The following is a 22,579-nucleotide window of genomic DNA, read 5'->3' on the forward strand; positions in this document are numbered from 1 at the left end:
TGCATTCAATGGTGTAACCTGTGGGCATATGGGTTCCTGTGCTCATGTTCCTGAGCTCATGTACCCCTTAATTTTTATTTTTGCTTCAGTGTAGTGTGTGTGTCTTTGTGTGTGTTTGTGCTTGCATGTGTGTGTGTGTGTGCTTATGTACTCTATGTGTGGGTGGGTGCTCCATGGAGATAACAATCCATCTCGTTGTGATGAGATAAAATCCAAAAAATGAGGGATAAGTAGACCTGAATCATAGATGGGCATTTTTAGCTCACAAGAACACACACACTCACACACATATGCACACATATACAGAAACACCTGTGAACACAACGTGAATCTATAATGTGTCTACAGGTGCATGGATGCTCTGGGGAACAATGAGTAATAAGAACAAAATGCAGGGGGCAGTGATTGGGATTGTCTAAAGAAGATCTCTCATCATGCGCCGGATATTAGGAGCATGAGAGGACAGCTAACCTGATTAAGCCTGACTTTAAAAAATGATGCTATCGGTAAGGGCCACACAGATGTCATTGTCTCTCTGTCTGTTTGTCTGTTGCACACACAGCCACTCCTAAATTGATGCCCAAGGAGACTTGAACCAAAGTGAATGATGCCATCCTGATTTGACAAGAATTGAACATCACGAAGGGGCTCACAGTGGGCAGTCAGAATGGGAGCATATGGAGGAAGAGGGCCAGCTCCTATCTGCCAGCTGAGGCTGTTTATGAGTCGCTCCCATACCGTGTAACACCTGATCCTCCTGCCCAATATCTAATTATGCAGAGGAAGACATAATATGCCTCCTTATGCCTTCAGCTACCTACAAAGTCTGAGTTTGAATGCAGTAATACTGTATAAAGATTGTAACATGCTCAGACATATTTTTGTCTAGCTACAGTGTCATTATACTAAACCCTCTTGGATCGACTTCACTTCAGCTTGAAATTGCTTTTGTTGGATGTATAGTCAGGTGAATGTACATCCATGTATTTGTATCCTTAGAGTATAAATGTATGACACTCATCATTTCAGAAATCATCTAATACATTGTAGGATTTGGATTTTTCATTTCAAATGTGCTTTTATAACAAATAAATGCTTATTTTTGTTGGAGTTATTGTATTGTTGTTCTTTTGAAGACAAAAGTGTTGTCTGCTCATGACTTTTCCTGCATAAAATCCTCTAGTGATTTAGGTCGCAGTCTGTGGGTATTCCCATTGATGCTTTTCCAAGTAATCTCCTCATTTTTACCAACACATAAATACATGTCTATGTTCTCTAAAGTCAGTTTGGATGTGAACCATTCTGCCTCCGTCTGCTACCCGACTTTTCCCCTTTACACCCTCTCTTACCGTGATGCTGCAGGTCTTCCTCTAGGCACACACCAGGAGGCATTACTGAGGATGAAAGGTCTCCTGAGATGACACATGTTAAATTAGATGCACACAAACGCACCTACACACGGGAAAGCCCAAAGATAATCTGTTTATAACTGCAGGGGAACTATTTTTCTGCAACATAATATAAGCCAGTGCTTAGTAGGACATGAGCATGGCTGTCCATCAGCATAAAGCCAAAATTACGACCAAAACCTTTTAGCTGTAACAGGGCTGAGTGTCTATAATGAGATTATCTTCAGGGTAATGATAGGTCCACAGCCTCACATCTCTGATTACATGGTGGTGTACATCTAAAGTTTTTCCCTAAGAGCATTCTTCAATTCAAAACCCTGTGTATTAAAAAAGCACAACAGATTTAATTAACCTGAGTGAGTCATCTGTCAAGCGCTTTCTTTTTCTTTTTTCTCTTCTGTCTGTGCATGTCTCTTGCTGTCACTCCTCGATCTGCCATAACTCAGTTTCAGTGATGTGCAAACTTTCATCCGCACTAGAGGTGGAACGGGAGGGCGAGAGCAGCAAAGGAAGAAAAAGAAAATGGAAAAGGGTAAACTGGGGTGAGTGATAAAGCAAGATCAGTTAGGTTGGAGATCAAAGGACAGAGCTGTGGAGGGAAAGCAGTAGCGGGGTGGATGGCTGAAAGGAGTCAGACGAAAAAAGGGTGAAGCTTTTTGCTGGCTACATTTCCAACCTCAGAATGGGAAGCCCTTCCAAGTCAAATTGCTAGGTGAGAGTATTTCCAACATCACCAAATGGAAGTTACGTTTGATATTTATCGTGTTTATATGTGATCCTGTTTTTGAATGTATTTGGGCTTATGTAATAATTTCTAAACCATTTTTATTGCTTTTTAAATCATTCAGAACAGCAACAATATATATTAACACACTTGGCCAAGACATCATTGCCATTAAAGTCTATTTGTAGATATGTGGCACATAAAAGCTTGAACTTAATCAGCAGTTTTCTTAATAACCTGCCTTTAAAACAGTGCGTTGAAGAGTTTTTGCTGAAGAGAAGCCTACTGCACACAACACTGTCACTTACTAAAACAGCAATTGTAGCAAACACAAAAGCTTTCACTGCACTGTATTTAGGCTGAGTACCCACCATTTTCAACAGTGATAAGAAGCAACAAAAAAGGTGTTAATTTAAATGGAAATGCCACAGATTATCACTGTAAAAAGAGCAGAAACAGACATAAAAACAGTGGTTTTCTTATCAACATGTTAACTGATGCGCTGATGCTAATTTGTGTTTAAAAGGCTTGAAGTATCATTAGAAACTGCTGAATATTGGATAGAGGTGGAGGTGGACAAATAATGGGAGAGTGGACAGGCAGAACTGGGTTGTGGAACTAATACAGTGTTTTTTTTCTGTCTTCTGTAAAGCAGCAGTCTGACTAATTACCTTGTTTTCACCAGAATAGGTCCCCTCACACATGGTCTACTAGTGGACTAGACAATTACACAATGGTAAATCTGGAGCAGGTGGTTACAGGGATGTAACATTACTTTTCATTGTAGTTTTTTATGTGGCACTTGTGTGAGTGTTTGATAAACTAGGTCATGAGAAATATAGAGCTTGAATATAATAACATGGATTGAAAACACTGACTGTGGGACTGGTGTTCCTCTCTACATAGGCAGTTTTCTTTCTCACCACAGATACCTGTGTGAATTCTGGCCATATAATTCTACTTTGGTCTCATCAGACCACATAATCCTATTCCAAATTTCATTTGGTTTGTTCGCATGCTCCTTTCACACTCAACAGTGCTGTCTTATGTCTACAATAAACAACGACTTCCAATATAATATAATATGTGATTTCCTCCCAAAGAATCCAGACTTCTACAGACAATGCTTGACTGTGGATATGTGGACTTTTTATTTAGGTTGCCTCTAAGGACAGGTCTTCAGCGGCTTTTTTGGAATCCTTACATAGCTTTTGAGAAAGCTTCTTAGCAAGTTTCTTCTTGGAAGAATAGCATATCTGTAGCATATCTCATAACAATTCATCAAGTAGCTAGTGTTTTTGGTTTATATGCTAATATAAAATATCCTAATTCAAAAAGTTTCTTTGTTATTTTTGAAAATCAAATGAATCGTCCGCCTGTATCTCTGGCATTACCGTTCTTGTTGTTCAATGTTGACTACAGTCTGTCACTATCAGTTATTTTAAGCACACTCCCCAATCTCAACAGTAGATCATGCTGAAAAGGTGGAAATTAGACAAACTGAGAGCCAGTGGCTGGTGGAATGTGGCTATTTTAGTCTTCAGTGTTAGGAAAATAGAAGCCCTTCTTATACCTGTGAAGTATTCACCTCTCATATGATACAATGATGCTTCACAGATGCAGATTCAGTATCACACAATGTTCATGAAATCTTGCTGGCTGGTGTTGCAGGATAAATATAGAACAGGAGCAGTTCTCCTTATTTTCTCATTACTAGGGCTGTTGCAGTGGATTGCATAATACAGTAGCCGGCCACAAAATTAAAACCACCTTACCAATATTGTGTAGGTCCCCCTTATGTCCCCATGGATTGGACTTGTTTTTCATCCCACACGTGCTTGACTGAGATTTGTAGTGATCACCACACTTTACTTCATCATGCACTGGAATTTATTCAGGTCTCATAATTTACATTTTGATCTTCTTAGCTTGTTACGCCCCATCTCATCAAATACTATTTAATTATTTTTTCAGTCTTAGATGTGTATGCTTCTGCTCTTTGCGGATGAAAAGTTCCAGTTTTCCCACAGGGACCATTAAAGTTTCATTTTATCTTGTCTCATGTGTAACATAAACACACTCATTAAGTGGGTTGCGATCACAGTTGAGTGCTACAATGAAGGTGACACATTGCAGGAGTACATCACAGGGTGCATGGGGAAATCAACTCTCCCTCTGAGGAGAGGTTACGGCTGTTGCATGACTGTGACTACAGGTGCAACAGAAGCTAACTCCCATGAGGCTAATTTTTTTCCTATAGTCAAACAAAACACATTAACACACACAGGCACATATTTAAAAAGAAATAAAAGCAGGCGTATAGCTGCAAAGCTTTCAACAGGGTTTTGCACATCTGAAATGCCAAGCAAAGGGTTACATAGAGTTTTGCAATCTACTTAAGGAGCTTCAGGGGAAAAAATGCTTGATTAAGAGTTATAATAAACACAGGATAGATAAGAGCTGGTGAGTGAAGACACACAGTATGTGGCATGAAACAACCATCTGTTTCACTGTCTTCTAAACACTGTGTGCTACTCCCTTGTGGTAGAGCCTCCTGGCAATAGCAGCTGCTGAGCTGCACACCCACCAACACTTTGTTCTGTCAGTAATGTTAAGAATCAGTAGTAATGCTGTGTTCAGCAGCAGTGATGATTCTCCATTTATTAACAACAAATTGGGTTTCCCTGTCTGTTTTAAAGGTAAACAAATAAAATAGCCTGAGAGGCAGCTCTAGGTGGCCGTTAAGCTCTGGCCCCCTCACTGGCCCACCCATACTGCACCACATTTTAGGGAGGGCAGCTTTGCTAAAAAAAGATGCAGCAATTTTCAGCAATTCAGTATTTTTAAAAAATGCTTTAGAATACTTTAATAATTGTCTGGCTTTTTTTTTGTAAAAGCCAAAACCAGGGTTCTCCCAGGTTGGTTGGTTCAGTTGCCCCTGAAGTCATACTGGCTCCATTCTGGCTACTCCGTCTAAGTGCCATTAAATAGCCTGTCCCCATGTAAAATCAATTCATCTCAATAAAAACTGTAAGAAGCTCTGATGCTGTTAGGTGCAGAGAAACACAGAGCAAACCCTGTGGACCAAGGTGAACTTTCCAAAGATCAACTTGTCACAGTGACTCAGGAAACATCCCTGAGGTGAGCCGTGGGTGACAGCTGCTGCCACTCCACCGGCATAGGTAAATGCCAGAAGCCCCACTTGGAAACACAGGCTTGCTAATGCCCACACACACGCAAACACACCCTATTCCACGCACACACACACACCTTTAGAACCCTAAATGAACAGGCTTAGCATTCATCACATTGTCACTTCTGAGAATAGAGATGAATGGCAGTGAATGAATGCATGTGCAATATTTATTTTATTTTAAAGTTACCGTACAGCATAGGCAGTGGCTTAGTTGGTAGAGTGGCCTCCTACCAACCGTAGGGCATAGGCACATTCATTTTAACACACACATGTACAGACATCAAGAAAGTGGTCAAACTCAGCGTATTTATTCTGCATAAACAGAGCATTCATAGATGTGGCGTTTGCTTCCTTTTACAAAATGAAAAAAGAAAAAAATTGTGAGAGCAGCATATTACAGCAATAATACCACATAAAAAGAACATAAAACTTCTATTACAGTGACATCATGAATGAGCATTTATACATCTGTCCATGGATCTCTCTAGAATACTCATTTATAACAAATCTGTTGGGCAGTTCATCCTTATCCTTTATGTGAGTGCTCTGTGTGTCTAATTGTGTAATATTATGAATCCCTTGTATGCGGTGTTGAATATGCTGTGGTAGACATCAGTGCCTACTGTGCTATATCTGAGTTTTACAGTTTCCTTATGCTTTTTTGATGTTGACAGATGATGTAACGAGAAAAAGCACAAGTGATGCAGAGGTCTTGATCTTCTTTGAAAGATCAGAATTTAAGGCAAAGTGAGTCAGTGTGAATGAGAAGAACAATATTGATTCCTCACACAGATCCTATTTAATCTGTTTTTACTTGGTTTGCAGTAGTCTGACATATTATGTCTTGTACGATAGGCATACAAATCTGATCTCACTTGAATTCCTCATTCAGCTGCCACATTATTCCTCCTGCTGTTGAGTTTTCACTCTGAGGGGTTTAAAATGTAGTACATCAGAAAAAAATAAGATAAATACTACTTGAAAGCACTGGTTTCATATATTATTGCACTGCAATACTGTGAAAGACCACCAGATGTCTGTAGCGTAATAGAGATTCCCAAACCAGATGGCAAATGAAGATGACAGAGGATTTCGTTTCTGCTCTTCATACTCAGAATAACAGGTGACAGCACTGTGTCTATAGCCATGTCACCTGCCCACTGCCGGGCTGTCCTAACTGTCACATGCAAATAGACACACACACTTCCATGCTAGAAGCAGCACCAGCAGGCTCCAGTATTAGTCACACTGTCATCATGTGGAGAGCAGCAAGAGGAAACAAAGAGGCAATTAGCTCAGAATAGGCATGGGGAAATTAAAAGACCTGAGCAAATAGACTTGTTTTACTACAAACCTTGTGGAGGCTCAAGGACACAAATACTGGTTGCAGATATTTTTCAAGCTCTGAAAGCTACACTATAAACCTTCTTGTCATATATTATAAGAGAGATTTGACCGATAAATTACCTTAATGTGGAGAGATGCTGTAAATAAGTCACAACAGAACTGGTTGCTATTTGGAGATATTTCTCAGTTTTTGAACAAGGCTCACCCTTCTAACTAATCAGACCAAACCCGCGATGCAGTTACGTAACAACATGTGTTTGGTCAACACTGTAAATATGTGAACGAAGTCAGTATTATGCACATTTTGTGTTGCCCAGAAGGTGATTCAAATTCTGCTGCTTTGCTAAATTATAACACGTGTGCAAAGATGTTTAATGAGGCTCTGAGTTTTTCTTGGAGCAGACCTGTGACAACATGAAGATAAGAAGATATAGTACCCACATTTCCCTCTGACCTGCTACGCTGATGATGTTTTAATTTTTAATGAAACAAATCCGATGTCTGTCTCACTAACAACACTGCATGTTGTTCTATGTCAGTAAAGGGGAGGTGACAGCCATTGAGACAGAGCTACTGAGGGACTACAGGTTTGGACAACAGCAGCTGATAGAGATCTGGGGACAAGCATGTGCCCTCGCCATCACTAAGGTCTGTACGTGTCCTTTCTTTCAGATCTCCTTTGTTGTTTTGTTATTTTGTTTGTGCTTCTTTCTATTGTCTTCCTTTCTTGCTTTAATATCTGTGTTAAACAAAACAACAGTTTCTTTAATGAATACCCCCCATCCATTCATATTTGTGGCATCATGGGCTGATTCATCCAATACTATCAAGACCAAGACAAATTTATTTCCTGAATGCACTTTTATTTTTTTTTTAGTGTGACAGGGACTTTTGATTAGTGTCTTTATTTGCAGCTGTACTAGTTCTACTGTAAAACCACCAGAGGGACTACAAACACTCTGTACATGTCTGAAAATGTCACACAAAGTTTTTTGATTATTTCTTTCATCCGTTTTTTACTTGTTAAGGATTAATGCAAATTCAATCCTTTTTTTTTATAGAGCCCACATTTTTATTTCAAAACCACAAAATGTTTAAAAAAGGGTCAAATTAAAGGAAGTCATGCATTTTCTTTCCAGTTACTGCCTTCTCACTCTGCATCCAACCATCTAATCCAGAACCACTTTTACAAGCACATAAGTCAAATAAAATCAAGGTCTGGCCTCAACCCGAGTGCAAATCTGTTTAATATTCTTCAGTATTTCTCTCAGCAAACCTTTTATCAAAGTAACATATTTTACTGCAGTCTTTTAGAGAAGCTGCAGGGCAGTGTGTCCCCGCCTCACTAATCAGCAAACTCCATCAGTTCCTGGTGTGACTCTTTAGGTACACAAATGAGCAAAGAATTGCAGATGTTGCTTCTTAGATGGTCCTAATTTGCACGAACTTCCCCACAACATCTCTGATTGTTATGTGGAGGAAATGTTCTCACATTAGGTGACATTACCTTCCAAACATTTTCCAAACATTTAGGTGCCTCGCTTTGGGGCAACAACACCTGAGCTCACTCTGTGGCATCTCTCCCTAGCAGCACAGGTCCAGAACTGCAGCTCTTCTTCTCTGGTGTGGTTGGAGTTTCATTCTGATGTGATCTGGACTGTGTCAAGGCGAGACACAGTATGTGTGTGCACATGTGTTGGTGTGTGTGTGTGTGTGTGCGCCTGTATGTGTACTAGAGGAGTACTGTTGGGAACACATGTGGTTCCCTTTGACCAGACCACGGGCTTGGTTTAATGCCACTCTGGTTTCCTCAGTAGGCTCGTCAACAGGCTCTGATGAATAAGCGTCTGAGCTACAAGACACATGAAACCCTGCGTTAGGATGAAGGGAAAGAGAGGAAAAAGAGACAAAGGCAAAAAGACAGAAGCAGAAACCCAAATGTAGTAAACATAAAAAAAGTCTAATAAGGGGTTTGAAAAGACATTTTTTCATATCACTATGGCCTCACATAAAGAAAAGAAGAAAGACATAATTTCAATAAACATAATAACTTGAACTATATCCAGTCATGAGCAGAGATTTCAAAAAAATCTAGTTTATTTATGGAGTAATAAGAACAAAACGATCCATGATGTGCTGACCAGTTGTTTTTTTAGTTAACAAATGAAACAAATGAAAAAGTGAAAGATGTTGCGCATAAGGACAAACAGTCCTTAACAGTTGTTACCCGATTGTTATTACCCCTAAGCAAGATGGACAGTTTCAGCATCTTTGAGCTTTTTTTGTTGTTGTTTTCTGAGACTGGTGAGGCTGAAATTAAAATGTATTGTTTAGTTTTAGTCTCCCTGCCCCCCTCAAGCATGTTTCAAGTTGTAGCAGACAACAGTTTTAATCTATGCTACCTGATGTTGCTCTGTGGTAATAATCTACAGCCAGTAGATTATTAACATATGCATCATAACTTAAAAAGATTTAATGATTAGAACGATATTATGTTTATGTCTATGTTATATTTTGAGCTTGTTGACTACCCACAAGTGGCTGAAGATTTGTCATTCTAGCATTCATAGCTGGAGCTGACTGGATGCTTTTAACTGGTTTGGTTGTAGCGGGAATCATAAGAACAACAACAAATGTTACGCTACACTCTGTTGTCAGTTTATTAGGTACACGTAGCTAAAACTAATGCAGTCTCAGACAACAGTTCCACAATAATCCCTTCTTTCCGAAAGTGTGAAACTGTTTTAGAGGAGAAACCTGGAAAACACAATAGACAGACTCTAAAGAAACTGAAATTAATCCAGGGAACCTGAGAAAGATAAAAAGAAAAGCTGAGACAGGCAGAGTGACAGCATCAGTCAGAGTGTGTGATTAAACCCACCACATTCGCTTCCCCTCTATTATCATCAGTCACAGCAGGCCCCATGCCTGGTTTTCGACCGCCAGCCTCAGCAGCATATCCTTACTAGACAAACATGGCCTGTATGTGGTGGATTGCTGCTGGCGGCTGTGGGCAGTGTGCTACCGCTTACATGACATCACTGCTATTTCAGGAAAATTACAGTAGAAGGAGATGCAGACAGTCTGATTTAACTTTTTCACTGTTGGCCTACTGCTGCTGGCTTCCAAGTGTATCACACAACCAAGTACTGTATATGCTCAGTAACACACACACACACACACACATAACCCTATGGTTGCCAGATAGATTATAGTTTTTTTGTAAGTAATCCATTTAATGTTACTGCAGCTGCAGCCACCAGGTCCAGGCTTTCTGTGTGTGTGTGTGTGTGTGTGTGTGTGTGTGTGTGTTTCTGTATCAGTCTGAAGCTTTTCAACACCTGAGTGGAGACAGGAGACGTTTTTGTTACCACACAGCAATAAATTAGTCTAATGTTTGTGGGAGCCCCGGGACTTCAGTTTGGTCTTCGAGGTTAAATATTAAAGACATTACTTTCTGCACGTGTGAGTATATAGGTGTTTTTAGGACCCTGATAATGTTTTCTCAGGCTCTGTGTGTGTTTCAGGTTGATTGGATGTGACAGCTCATTTGCCTTTACAATTTATTTCAAAGAAGTATTCCTTAAGAGACCTTATTACAATCAAGACAGACATATTTTTTAGGTGTGTGTGTGTTTGAAAAAGACCATGTGCAAGAAGGTTTTAGCGGTACTCTGCTTTCTGCAAGGCAACAGCCTCCCAAAAGTATTAAAGTCACTGATGAAAAACGAAAAAAGTATACCCTGCCAAATAATCCATTTTACCCATTTACCCATTTTATCCATTGGATATGAAAAACCTAAAATCTGAAATCTTTCTATGGTATTTGAAAACAAAACAAATAGTGAATTTTTAAAAATGTACTACAAGAGAAAATATAAAGAAGGCAACCAGATCACAAACCTGCTAAACAGATGCAACTGACTGCATTTAAAGAAACTCCACATCAAAAATATCATCAAACAGTGGAAAACATTTAAGGACATTTATTAACCGAAACTGTCAAGAAACCTTGTTTTTCTAAATGAACACAGCCATAACTGTATATTTTTGCCAAGGCTGTTGTCACTTTTATTAAAGCAAATTGCATTATTTTGGAGTTGAAAATTGTCATAGATTTTAGTAATACACTTAAGGTTGCATCCCATTACTTTAAAGTATCAGAAAGAGTAAAACAAAAAAATTGTTTACATTAACATTACAGTTAATGCATATTCAGCTAGCACAGTGTTTATTTGATTTAAAATTGCTATGCGCTCCTTCTCTGATGATGAAAGTACATTGTTATGATGTTAGATTTAGGCTTAAGTTTCCATCCCCTTACAGCATACAGGAAATGTAATGAGAGTAAAAAGATAAAGTAAAAAAATTGAAAATTGCATTGGTGCACACGATTGCCTAAAATAATTAAAATGTAACTTTGATTAAATAACTAGCTAAATGTGCGTGAGATATGTTGATGAAAATAACATTCTTTGTCTTCCTTTTTTAAATTTCAAATTAATGAATCAGTTTAACAACAATGACGAAATGCTCTCACTGCTTTCTCACTTGCCTAAAAGCATCAGAGTGCTACCTGAATTAATGCTGTTGCCTCCCTCATTAGCTGCTCACCTTCAGCAGTGTGTGTGTGTGGCTCTAATGGTTTTTCCAGTAACATGAAATGGCTCTAGCATCGATATCACTCATTGTCCCGATAGTCCTCAACATTTAGAGAAGTGGTCATTAAACCTTCTGAAGTGAATCTGTACATGTTTAAAAGCGTGGAAGTAGCCAAAGGATGGAGAAAAACTGCACCCACAGCAATGATGGAGATGCAAAACCACCAAGCTCTACATGGGGAGCATATTTAATTCAAAGCTGCACCATTTCTCAGGCTAGCAGAAAACATAACACTGAAATATTATCACCTAATAAAGTTAATATAGTGTACAGTTGCCTGGTAACGCATCCAGCAGACACAGAGCAACAATTGCATGGATTTTGAGCTGTGGTTCCTTCCACATGATGAACTGAAGTTCAACCTTTTAACTGTTTGCGTGTTAAGCGTCTCTTCACTGCTTCAGTGCATTCTCCAATTAGTCGCTGCCTTGCTGGTTGACACTGGGCACTGAGCAAGTAGCACAGCCAGAGTGGTTCAGGCAGAGGGATATTGCTGAAAATAGCTACCAGCTGCACATAAAACTATGGCTGATAAAAGTAGAGTTGGGGGCCAAACAACCAAAACACTGATTCAAACTAAAGAAAAACATGCTCTGTAGATCCACAGAGTTGGGTGATAATTATCTGTTGGGATTGTTTGTAAAAATCCCTTCCACATTACACACTGTCTTTTAACGCATAACATACATAACCTGTTAGGTGCAGCTTTAAGTCTAGCTGCTCTCTGCTCCTAGCTTTAATAGATTGATAACATTTTCATTTCCATAGGGAGCAGCTCAACCTGACACAGTAAAATGTTAAGATCAGGTTCCACAGTGTGAATCTGTTTTCCCTCCTTCTCCTTCTTATATTACCATCAACCCTATGGCCCTCAGTGATCATAACACTCTCTCCTCCATCTCACTGAGCCTGTATGATGATTTCTCAGCTGAGTTGTTATGATGGAGATAACAGCCAATATCTCTTCTCCTTGATTTATCACTCTACCTAATGTGCTCTGAGTCTTGTTATATCCAATTATCCAATGTGAAGCCCTTTTCTCCAAATGTTCTCCAAGAACTTTCTCCTGGAATAAACTCATCAGTATAAATGGAAGTAATATGGGTTGTATGTAGAGTGGAATAATTTTAATCTTGTTTTTCACCCGGATTTTTTAACCCAAAGATCAACGGTGGATGATTTTAAGTCTCTCTCAGAATAACCAGAAAAACATACTGTATCATTGTATGGAGTATGGCGGTGGAGCTGTTAGCGCTGTGGCCTTTCTGTGTGGAGTTTGCATATTCTCCCCATGCTTGCATGGATTTCCCGTGGTACTCTCTAAATTGCCCATAGGTGTCAATGTGAGTGTATGAATGGTTGTCTGTATGTGTTGGCCCTGAGATGGACTGGAGACATGTCCAGGCTGTACCCTGCCTCTCGCCCTATTACACCTGGGATAGGCTTTACCCCCTTGTTGTAGTGATTTGGTGATTATAGTGCACTGTGAAGCTACAATCCTGTGATCTTAATACTTTCAATGCACACCTTTTGGCAGCGTATAGCAATGACTTCTCAGTCTTTGAAAATTCAATGGAAAATAATGCCAAAGAACTTGGGGTTTTCAATAATGATTATGGCTCAATGTCGTACACAGACAACACTTTTTCTTAGGTTTTAAAAATGAAAGATCGGCCTTTCACGTTGACAGTTCCGCAGACAAATACCTGTCTTGTTTAAGAAGGTGCGCGGTGATTTACAAGGGCATGTGTGGCCAATACACGAGGCACATGCCAGCAGCCCTGTGCAGTCAGGATGTAGATGGAATGTGTGTTTTATTTTTATATATGGAAACATCCCACAGCAGGGGCTCGGGCATTTTCCCCCACTGCTGTCAGGGCTATTTTAAAGAGATTGGATCTTTTCTCATTGACAAAGGAGACAGTGGAGCTAGTGCCATTTCCACCCTGGTCTGGCATGTGTGGCATGCTGCAGTCAGGCTTCTGATCATGGTGGACATGTAAAGGTACAGAGTGACTGAACTGCACTAAAGAAGAAGCTTGTGAGTGTGAAGGAAAATCCTGCACACTGGTGATCATTTGTTGGCCATCATTTTCAGTTTTTCCTTTTTTGTTTCACTAATTGGTTTCTATCTATATATATATTTTTTTCTATTCTGTGGTTTTCTTGCAGATTTCACACATTTCCAGTCACTCAGCCATCACTGCTTGTTTGTAACTCTATGTCCCTCCACCAGGCCTACCCTCTCAGCTCTCTATCAAAGAAGCAGCCAACAGTGCTGGTCATCTGTGGTCCAGATCAAAATGGGTCCATTGGCCTGGTGTGTGCTCGTCACCTGCGCATATTTGTAAGTAAACTACTTTATAAAGTGTTCAAGGGTATCCAATTATTCAAGGCTAAAAAAATTTCCTATATATGTCACATTCATTCTTGTGGTAAAACAGGTGATTATTTTTGCAATAATAAAATCAATAAAATGCAAAATTTAACTTCTGTCAGGACTAACAGAGGACCCTCTACACAGGCCCTCTGTGCTTTACAGAATCTCATTTCACTACTTGTAAATGAATCTGAGCAGTTATCCAATTACCCTTTCTGCAAGGGCACTCAGACAGCCATGATGTCATGCTATTGTTACTCTCGTTAAAGCTGTCTGTGTCTTACGCTCAGCAGCCATCATATGATGTCATGACCACGATGTCTGCATTTCAGGCCACATACCGACTGACAGTTTTAGGACAAATGTTTTTTGGGGCAGGATTCATCCTCTCTATCCACTCTATAACTTTATTTGCAGGGAAGAAGGAAATAATGTTTTTTTGATCATTGGTTTATAAAGTAATGGGACTTTTTTCTTTACCATAAATGTGTCTGATGTTCCTGATTTACAGTGTATTGATAGTTGTGATAAAACAGACAGACTTTGTTTTTTAAGCAGTCTGAGAGCTCTCTGTGGACACTATCTCCTCCCCCTTGCCTCCCACTCTTTTTCCTTTTTAAGGCCAAGGATGAGGTGAGGGTTCAGGTCTGAAGGAAATGTATTTAACCTTAGTATTCCAGTAGCAAATAAGGATGTTGACCAAACCTTAACTTGTAAAACCTTAAAACAGTTGGACATTAATTTCCCCTTTTTATGTGTTGTGTCTGCTATTTTATCCTTTTATGGTTTTTAACTTCTACATGTGCCATGTCTTTTGTGTATTTTTCGCCTAATGTGAAACATTTTCCCAGATATTGTAATGTGCCATATGAATATGAAGTTTTATTATTATTATTTTTAAAGTGACTTCACACTACTGTAGGCCGATTGGGACCCCACTTGTCTGAGTTTGTTTTAAGAACTTGAGAAACTTGAGTACTTACTTTGGACTGTGAGTTGTTCTTCTGGTGTAAGAGTCTGGTGTGATGTGATCCCTGTCAGCAGGAAGACATTCAAGTGTAGATGTGAGACACACACACACACACAGCATTGAGGCCCTGATGCAAAGCTGTGAATGTGATTAGACAGAGCATAGAAATGAATGATCAGCAGCAGGTGAACAGGCCAACTTGCTTTTCAAATCACTCTAACTTGTGTTTGAGTCTGTTTGACATCAATGAGTAAGGAAAACACAATGCTGCACAGCTGAAGACAAAGACATTCCTTGATTAAAGCTAATGTTGCTCTCTTTTTCATATAAAACAGCTGGAGATGCTAGAGATGTTAACTTGTTATAATCAGTATAAACCAAATGTAAAAATTCTTTGCACCTTCACAACATTGTAGAAAGTGACAAAAAGGTTTTACCAGTTTGAAACATTATATTAAACCTTATATTGCAACAGCATCAGTCCTTTCCCAATGAGCAGCGCATAAAAACATAACATGAAACAGCATCATGCTCAGTGACAATGACAGCCATTTTGCACTCCCTACTTAGTTTCACGTGGCCTCAGGCTGGTGCTGTAAGTGGTGAAGAGGTTAAGGGCATGCTGGGGTCATAGATGGGCTAACCCCAGGGGGTATACACACAATAGATTGCTAACTTTGTAGATTACGGAGATCTTGATGAGATGATGTCAGGTAACTTGTGGTGCTTTGATTGGTTTAGGATTTCAGAGGATGCAGCGCTCTAAAAGATTTGTTCCTTTGTAGGTCAGGGCAAAACTAAATCACCTTTGAAAGAACAGTATCTCATTGAATCAATTTCTCCTTCATGTGATGTCTGGCCATAGTGTGTTCTACACAGTATGGATAAATCTTTAGGACACAGTCACAAAAACAACAATCGATTAAAGGGTTTAAAGACATAAATGACAGCAATATATTTATTTTGCATGTACCATGTGTAATAATTGGTAAGTCTTTATTTTTCACTTACCAAACCAGTGCACCCCAGCAATTAACTTTACTGTATCACCACTGGGAAATACAGAAAAGCATAATAATTACTTCTAGGAAACAGTGTTTGCATGAAGATAAAATAAACGTTTCCAGTGCTCACAGAATTAACAGGAACCTGTGCAGACCTTGTTCTCAACATTTTAATTAGAACTATTTTCTACCAAAACATTTCATTGAAATCTCTGGATCTGCAGATTATCCAGGTTAATGGCACATTGCTTTCTACTGTACCAAAGCCATTAGCAGTGCTGTGTGCAGTGTAATACAAAACTCCTATAATGCAATTTGGGTAAACTTTCCCATTAAAAGTAAGACTGTACAGTGCATAATCATCACACACTGTGCTTCTGGGAAAAAGAGAGTAGACTTTTTACATGTTAAGACACATAAACACACACACAAACACAGTGGCCGAGCAGATTTTAAGATTTATCTTTCTGACAGTGTAAAGTTGGTGGGTCACAGGTCACAGCTGCTTCCTGCTTAGCATCACAAATGTTTCAGACTGTGAGTGTCTGGATTTCTACTCTTCTCAGTTTTCACTTTATAAGGGAAGTATTCATTCAGAAAGCACGCTGTAAAATCCGACAACTTCTGATCACCGTTTTTTAACTTATTGTGCTGGTCAACTATACCGTTCATGCATCATCCACACTCAGACATGTCAGAAATGGCAGAAATTGTTGGCTGTAGTTTTAATATTATGTAACCTTCCCCCAATTATTATTTTTTTCTCTCATCCTTTGTTTTTCCACTCTTGTTCTCTGCTGTTTTTCTCCGTATCCTCATTTGATACAGGAATATGAGCCAACCATTTACCACCCTAAACGCTCCTCTCACAGTCTACACCAGGATTTCACAGTTCAGTGTGAGAAGATGGACATCCCTTTCCTGTCCTATCTTCCCACAGAGGTAAACCTGTTAATAAAATGACACTTTTCTTCTTTCTGTTCTTCTACTTTGGAACAATGGTTTGTTTTCTTTTCAGTCTGTGACTCCCTAAAATGGAAACATGTCTGTCACCGGTTGCATGTGTCTAAAACCTCTGCAGTTCATCCAGTCATGCTTCATTTTACAATTTTCAACCTGAGTCATATTTACAGGACTGATAATCTACTCATGTTGGTCTTTTGTGCTTAGACACTTGTGTCCACTATGAAGTCACAATTACAAACCACACAGGACAAAAATGAAGACAGCCTGTTGAAATAATGTAAAAAAAAAGGGATTTCATTAAAAGTTTTCACTATGTTTTCTTGATGTATTCCTCCTTGATATGCATGACCTACTGTGAGCATCAAGACTCGACTAATTTAAAAACTCAGCATCTGTACTGTGTTCTTTCTTCAGTGGAAAAAAAATTACCTAAAATAAGAGATGATTAATTTTACCATACTGCATCAGATTTCCTTCTGTTTCCATACTGTTCAAACACAGAAAACATGTACACTTTAAATACTGAAGTGAAAATACAGAAAGATAGAAAGAAATCAAATGAAACTTATGGCGAAAAATATATTTAAAAAAAAGTTAAAATGAAGACATGAAACACAGAATATTACATTTATTCCATTTGCTCCTAACCCAAAGATTTTCACCAACTTCACACTGACTGTTTCCCCTCATCTTCGATCCAGACTTGTAAATAGCAGCACAGAGCATCTTTTATAGATGGATAAGGTTTGATCACTAATTGAAGAATTTTGAGTAAGGGGCTGCACACATGCATATTAGAGATTCATCAGTTTGAAAGTCATTTCTATCAGCTGGAAGTGTTTTTAAAAAAAGCGAAAGAAATGCGTTAACACATTTGCAAGAGAAGAATTCTGATGTGTTAAGAAGGTTATGATGACGATTGAATGGATCATTTATCCACATTTTAGCAATCGAGAAAAACTGTAAACTAAATAGTATATTTTACAACACGTATTAGTCTAAAACATTTAAGCATAATCTTAAGTAGATTTTTCTTGAGCTGTCTTAAAACATAGTCACATACTGAACGAGTTACCGGTCACGGTAATTGGCCCACCTCTGCATGCTGGCTGTGAAATAGCTCCCTTCCTGATTTGATTCCACTGGACGGGATGGGACAAACTGTATCTCTGCAAAATATATTAGACACAGCTAATATGAGGACTTAGCAGTTTTACCAAGTGAGTATTTATAACTGTTACAGACTGTTTATTATGTAATATGTTACCACCCGTGCACGACAGCTTAACGAGGAAACAGGAAAAAATGTTGCAGTGTGAAGATCCACCTTTTGCTTTGTGTAACTCAGATGGCTGGAGCCTTATATGAGCTTCAGAGCTACTTCTGTGGGATCTATTTACAGTATTTGGAGCAAACATCAGACCTAACAGAGTAAGAAACACTTCAGATTTCTAGAAGAGTTGTTCAAGTTGGAACCCACCAGTTTAAACTAATCGTGTACAGGAAGTAAAGTGTTCGCTCATGTACTGTACACTGAGGTGTGATGTGTTCAGGTGCAGCTCATAAACGATGCATACAACCTAGTGATTGATGCCATGCTTGGCCCAGAGGCAGAAATCATCAACATCAAGGAGCCTTACCCTGGTATTCTGGCCACCCTGAAGCAAGTGAAGATCCCTATTGCCAGTGTGGATGTGCCCTCAGGTAAGTGTTAACACAAATCCTGTTGCAGGCTGGAGGCTGAAAAACACAACATGATTAATGAGCCTCCGGGCAGCTTCTGGGGAGATGGTTTCCGAGCCTGGAGGCACACACTGAGGATAAGTGTTATGCAACAGTCAGTGCAGTTTGAGCTCATCATACTTGCAGAGTGTGAGCACGAAAGGCAGATAATTATCACAGCGTGTCTCTCCTCAATCGTCTCCTTCTGTGTTCCTTAGGATGGGATGTAGAAGAACCAAGCCAGGATGGGATAAACCCAGAAGTTCTCATCTCACTCACTGCACCAAAGAAGTGTTCCATGAGTTTCTCGGGGAAGCATTTCTTGGCAGGACGCTTCCTGCCCTATGACATCCAGAAAAAATATGAGCTTAACCTCCCAGACTACCCTGGCACAGACTGTCTCATAGAATTGTAATACATGGGGACCACAGGAGCCAGTGTGGCCACTCCTCATTTTGAAAAGCTTACTGTTAATCTATACTTTTGTTTTGTATTTTATAGATTATTAATGTGACTTAATGTTAACATCTCAGTTGTGTGGAACAGGCTACACCTTAGCAACATGTGCTGTTGAGCTATATTAGAAGGATAATGTTTAGAAACTGTGGTTTGAGTCATGTCTTTTTATGGAATGGCATGACAACTTTTTGTGTCAGTCTACTTGTAAAAGCTGTAGCATTGCATTATTTTCTGATTACTTTGTAAAAGATAAATGTTTCTTTGTCCACAGTCATCAAATAATTTTCTATGATGCCAACCTATAATGTTTCCATGATGTTTTCCTTTCCCCCCTATTTTTATTGTTTATTTTCTGATGCACAAAGATTTTATTTTATTTTAAACATTTACTGAAGTGTGCTGCTGAAGGTACTGGTGGTGCGCAGAAGGTTGGCAATTTTACATTTTTTAATTTTTTTTGTGTGTGTATTTTTGGTCAGCTTTTACTTCTGGATTACGTTTGTTACAGGTGCCTAATTAACTGTTACAAAAGGTCCAATAAATAAGTTCAATTTAAAGGACTGTTACATTTTGGGTGTTTTGTTTCCTTTCACTTAATGCTGCTTTGATCAATTTAGAGTATTTAAGTTTTCATTATACATTTACATTTGTTCACGTGGAAGTTCCCTCTATCAAAAGTGACTAACAACTGAAATTCAGAGCAAGCAAAATAGGTAAATTAATCAGGAGATGAGACAAGGAGTCTTGAGTGATTACAGTCCATCAAGACATTTACATTTTTTCAATCTAAAGGGGACGTCAGCTTGGTGGTAGTGATGAAGAAGTGACTGAATATGTGGATGTAGACTGAGAAAAAGAATGAAGATCTAGGCAAAGAAACCATGCTATGCTGATACCTGGAGTCTGATGAACTGGTGCAGGATTCAGGAAGGCTGCTTTGACCCATCGCATGTCTTTTTGATTCAAACTAAAATAAGAGAGAAAACATTGAAAGCAAAGTAACCAAAAACCCATGATTCAAGTGCCAAATCAGTGCAGAGTTTTGTTTTATATGTTTTTAATATTAGAAGTGAGGCAACTTGCTGACTTGATGAGCTTTGTCTGGGGTCTTTTGCTGTGTAATTTAGAGACCACCAGCCACTGCTTCTATGCACAGTGGCCAAGAGAAATTATAGACCCTATAAAGGTTGTTTAGGTACGAAGGTGCTGTTGAGTTGATCAAACTTTAGATGTTGAACCTGAAAAGGGCTGTTAAACATACTGTGCAATACCTGTACAGACTTAAACAGCAAACAGGCAACATTAACAACAAGCTGAGGGAACATTATGGAGAACTTAACAGCTCTGGTGCCAATTATTTCCCTCAGGAGCCAAAACTTAAACTTAAAGAGTAAAAATGGGATTAACAGACTTCAAGTGAATGCTAGTGTTGCTCAATAGCTGTTGACCATGTAAACAGAAAAACAGCTTGTTAAGATGCATTGTCATCTAATATCACCTTTATTAGGCAGCAAAGTATGTTTTCAGCTCCCCAGAAAAAAGTAGGATTATTTAAAGAAAAAATGAAGAGACACAGATACAGTGCCAAGTTTCTGTTAAAAATATTATTTATTTGATTGATTCATTGATCTCCTGGAGTACAGCTCCCCTCGTGAAATGCTATTAATTCTTGCTCAAATACAAAAAAAGACAAAGCCTCTTTTTGTTAAAAGATGGTTATCACCAGACCACCAAGCTGTGTTATTTGCACATCACCTACAATTAGGGTTGTGCTTCTTAGATGAGCACACAATGTTCACACACACTCGTGTTTATTGGTTCCCACCTGGGTTTGATTTGGTAATGAAAGCCATAAACAGGTGTGATGAGGCTATAATGAGCTGTAGAGGAAGGTCTCATTATCAAGCGCAGAGCTGCAGGCCTCAATGACTAAATGAGGATGCTTTACTGTTTATAGATGAGGTCATGTGTATTTGTATGAAGCACAGGAGCTTCTTCTGAATACTAATGCTCTAATGCCCAGTGTGTGTGTGTGTGTGTGTGTGTGTGTGTGTGTGCAAACATGGGTGAGTGGGCGTAGAAAGTCACTCAAAAGGAATGTTGATCCGTTCTTTCACTTATGGTATTAAATCCATCAAAGGTGAACTGACAAGGGTTGTAGAAATATGTCTGAGTGCACACTGGGCCTGTCTTTCATGTCTCTCCAAACCTTGTCAGGAAACAATGACTTGTCATCACTTTGTCATCGGTGCTTTTCATGACAGCAGTTAAGTAATGTGCTCTGAAAACAACAATTATAACTGACAGCAGCAATTGTAATTTCCAGTGAGAAATAGCCTTACATGAACAAGAATAGTGGTCAAAAGACTGAGTGAGAGCAGCAGTAAGGCAGAGAAATACACTTTGTGCTAATGTTGAAAAATATACAAAAGTTCATATTATATAATTGTGTGTTCAAGATTTGACTTTTGCACTTATTTGAGCACAGCATCACCGGCAGTGGGCTTGTTTGCAGGCATCATTCCTTGATTACCTGTTGCTCGATGGATTTCTATACAAGAACACACACCTTAACAGGAAAACACATACAAAACAAAAACACGAATACACTAAAATCTAATTAAAACACAATGCATTGCTGATCAGACATCAATAAGACATTACACTGTGTGACAGCAGTGGAGTTTTTTACTCATAAATTATGTAAAGTTGTTACAATTACATATTGCTCTATAACACATTGCTTGCACAAGTAAAAGCTCTACACAAAATGTATTTAAATATACCTAAAGTATGAAAGGTGTTACTCGTTGTGTAATACTATGCTGTTTACCTCATGTTTTAACATTCAGTCTGGAGGGATTTGTAAAGGGAGTACTTAGCATTTTTCATTTCCATGCATTTTACAAGTGTTATTACAAAATAGTGCCAATTGACACGTTGCAAATAAGCAAAATGAGTACATTGCACCTCATAAGCACCTCTCGTGTCTGTGTCTCAGGAGTTTTTCCTGAATGACGTGCCATATTACGCCATTTCCACTATTTGGCAGTGCTTCGACCTGCAATCAGCAACTGTTAAAAAGTCACAAAACCAAACCAGAAGTTGAAAACAGAGGAAGAGCAGCATCTGGCACTGTCCAGTGTGTGTTCAGGAGACAGATTCAGAGAATGAGGCATAGAACGACAGATGGGGGGGTGGTGAAGGACATGACATTGTACAGAAGATGATTAGAAGAGTCTTTCCTTATTTATCACACACAGTATGCAGAGCTCTGAGTTGTTAAGAGTGATGGGAAAATCTAATATTTGACAGTAGTTTCCTATACTATAAAAGTTTTGACACCATTCCGCAGAAAAAACCCTACATTACTTTATTTTTTGTAGTGTAATATTTTGTATGTGGCACAGTCACAGACTGTGGATAAAAGTAACTACACGGGAGCAAAATGAGATTACCATGCAAAGAAATATGCAAACATTGTTGCAAATTAGGCTAAATTATGAGGAAAAACAAGAAAACACTGTCTCATTTTGAGGGACAACTCCCCCATAGGCACTCAGTCTCCCCTCTTCTCCCCTACTCCACCTCCATACCCTCACCTCTTTTGGAAGATGATATGGGGGACCCAGATTTCACTGGCCAATGGTGTGCAGAGAGGGGCTGGATTGGTGTGTACTCCCAATGCCCCTTCTTTTAAAAACGCTCCTGTCTCCAACTCAGCAACTCAACTCATATGA

At 39.0% G+C, this 22,579-nt stretch overlaps 1 protein-coding gene across 2 annotated transcripts in view; it reads left to right on the forward strand.

The window, feature by feature from the left end:
* yjefn3 (YjeF N-terminal domain containing 3) overlaps positions 1-19,405 on the forward strand; it is a 40,625-nt gene extending 21,220 nt beyond the window's left edge. For both annotated transcript variants that reach the window (XM_067514150.1, XM_067514149.1), the window contains 5 exons: positions 7,216-7,324; positions 13,575-13,685; positions 16,521-16,634; positions 18,212-18,362; positions 18,599-19,405. In XM_067514150.1, coding sequence (XP_067370251.1) covers positions 7,216-7,324; positions 13,575-13,685; positions 16,521-16,634; positions 18,212-18,362; positions 18,599-18,795 — 682 coding nt within the window. In that variant the 3' untranslated portion in view covers positions 18,796-19,405. The remainder of the gene's footprint in view (positions 1-7,215; positions 7,325-13,574; positions 13,686-16,520; positions 16,635-18,211; positions 18,363-18,598) is intronic.
* Positions 19,406-22,579: the final 3,174 nt, after the last annotated feature.

This window comes from Channa argus, chromosome 8 (genome assembly GCF_033026475.1).
Source record: "Channa argus isolate prfri chromosome 8, Channa argus male v1.0, whole genome shotgun sequence".
In the NCBI taxonomy this organism is placed as follows: domain Eukaryota; kingdom Metazoa; phylum Chordata; class Actinopteri; order Anabantiformes; family Channidae; genus Channa; species Channa argus.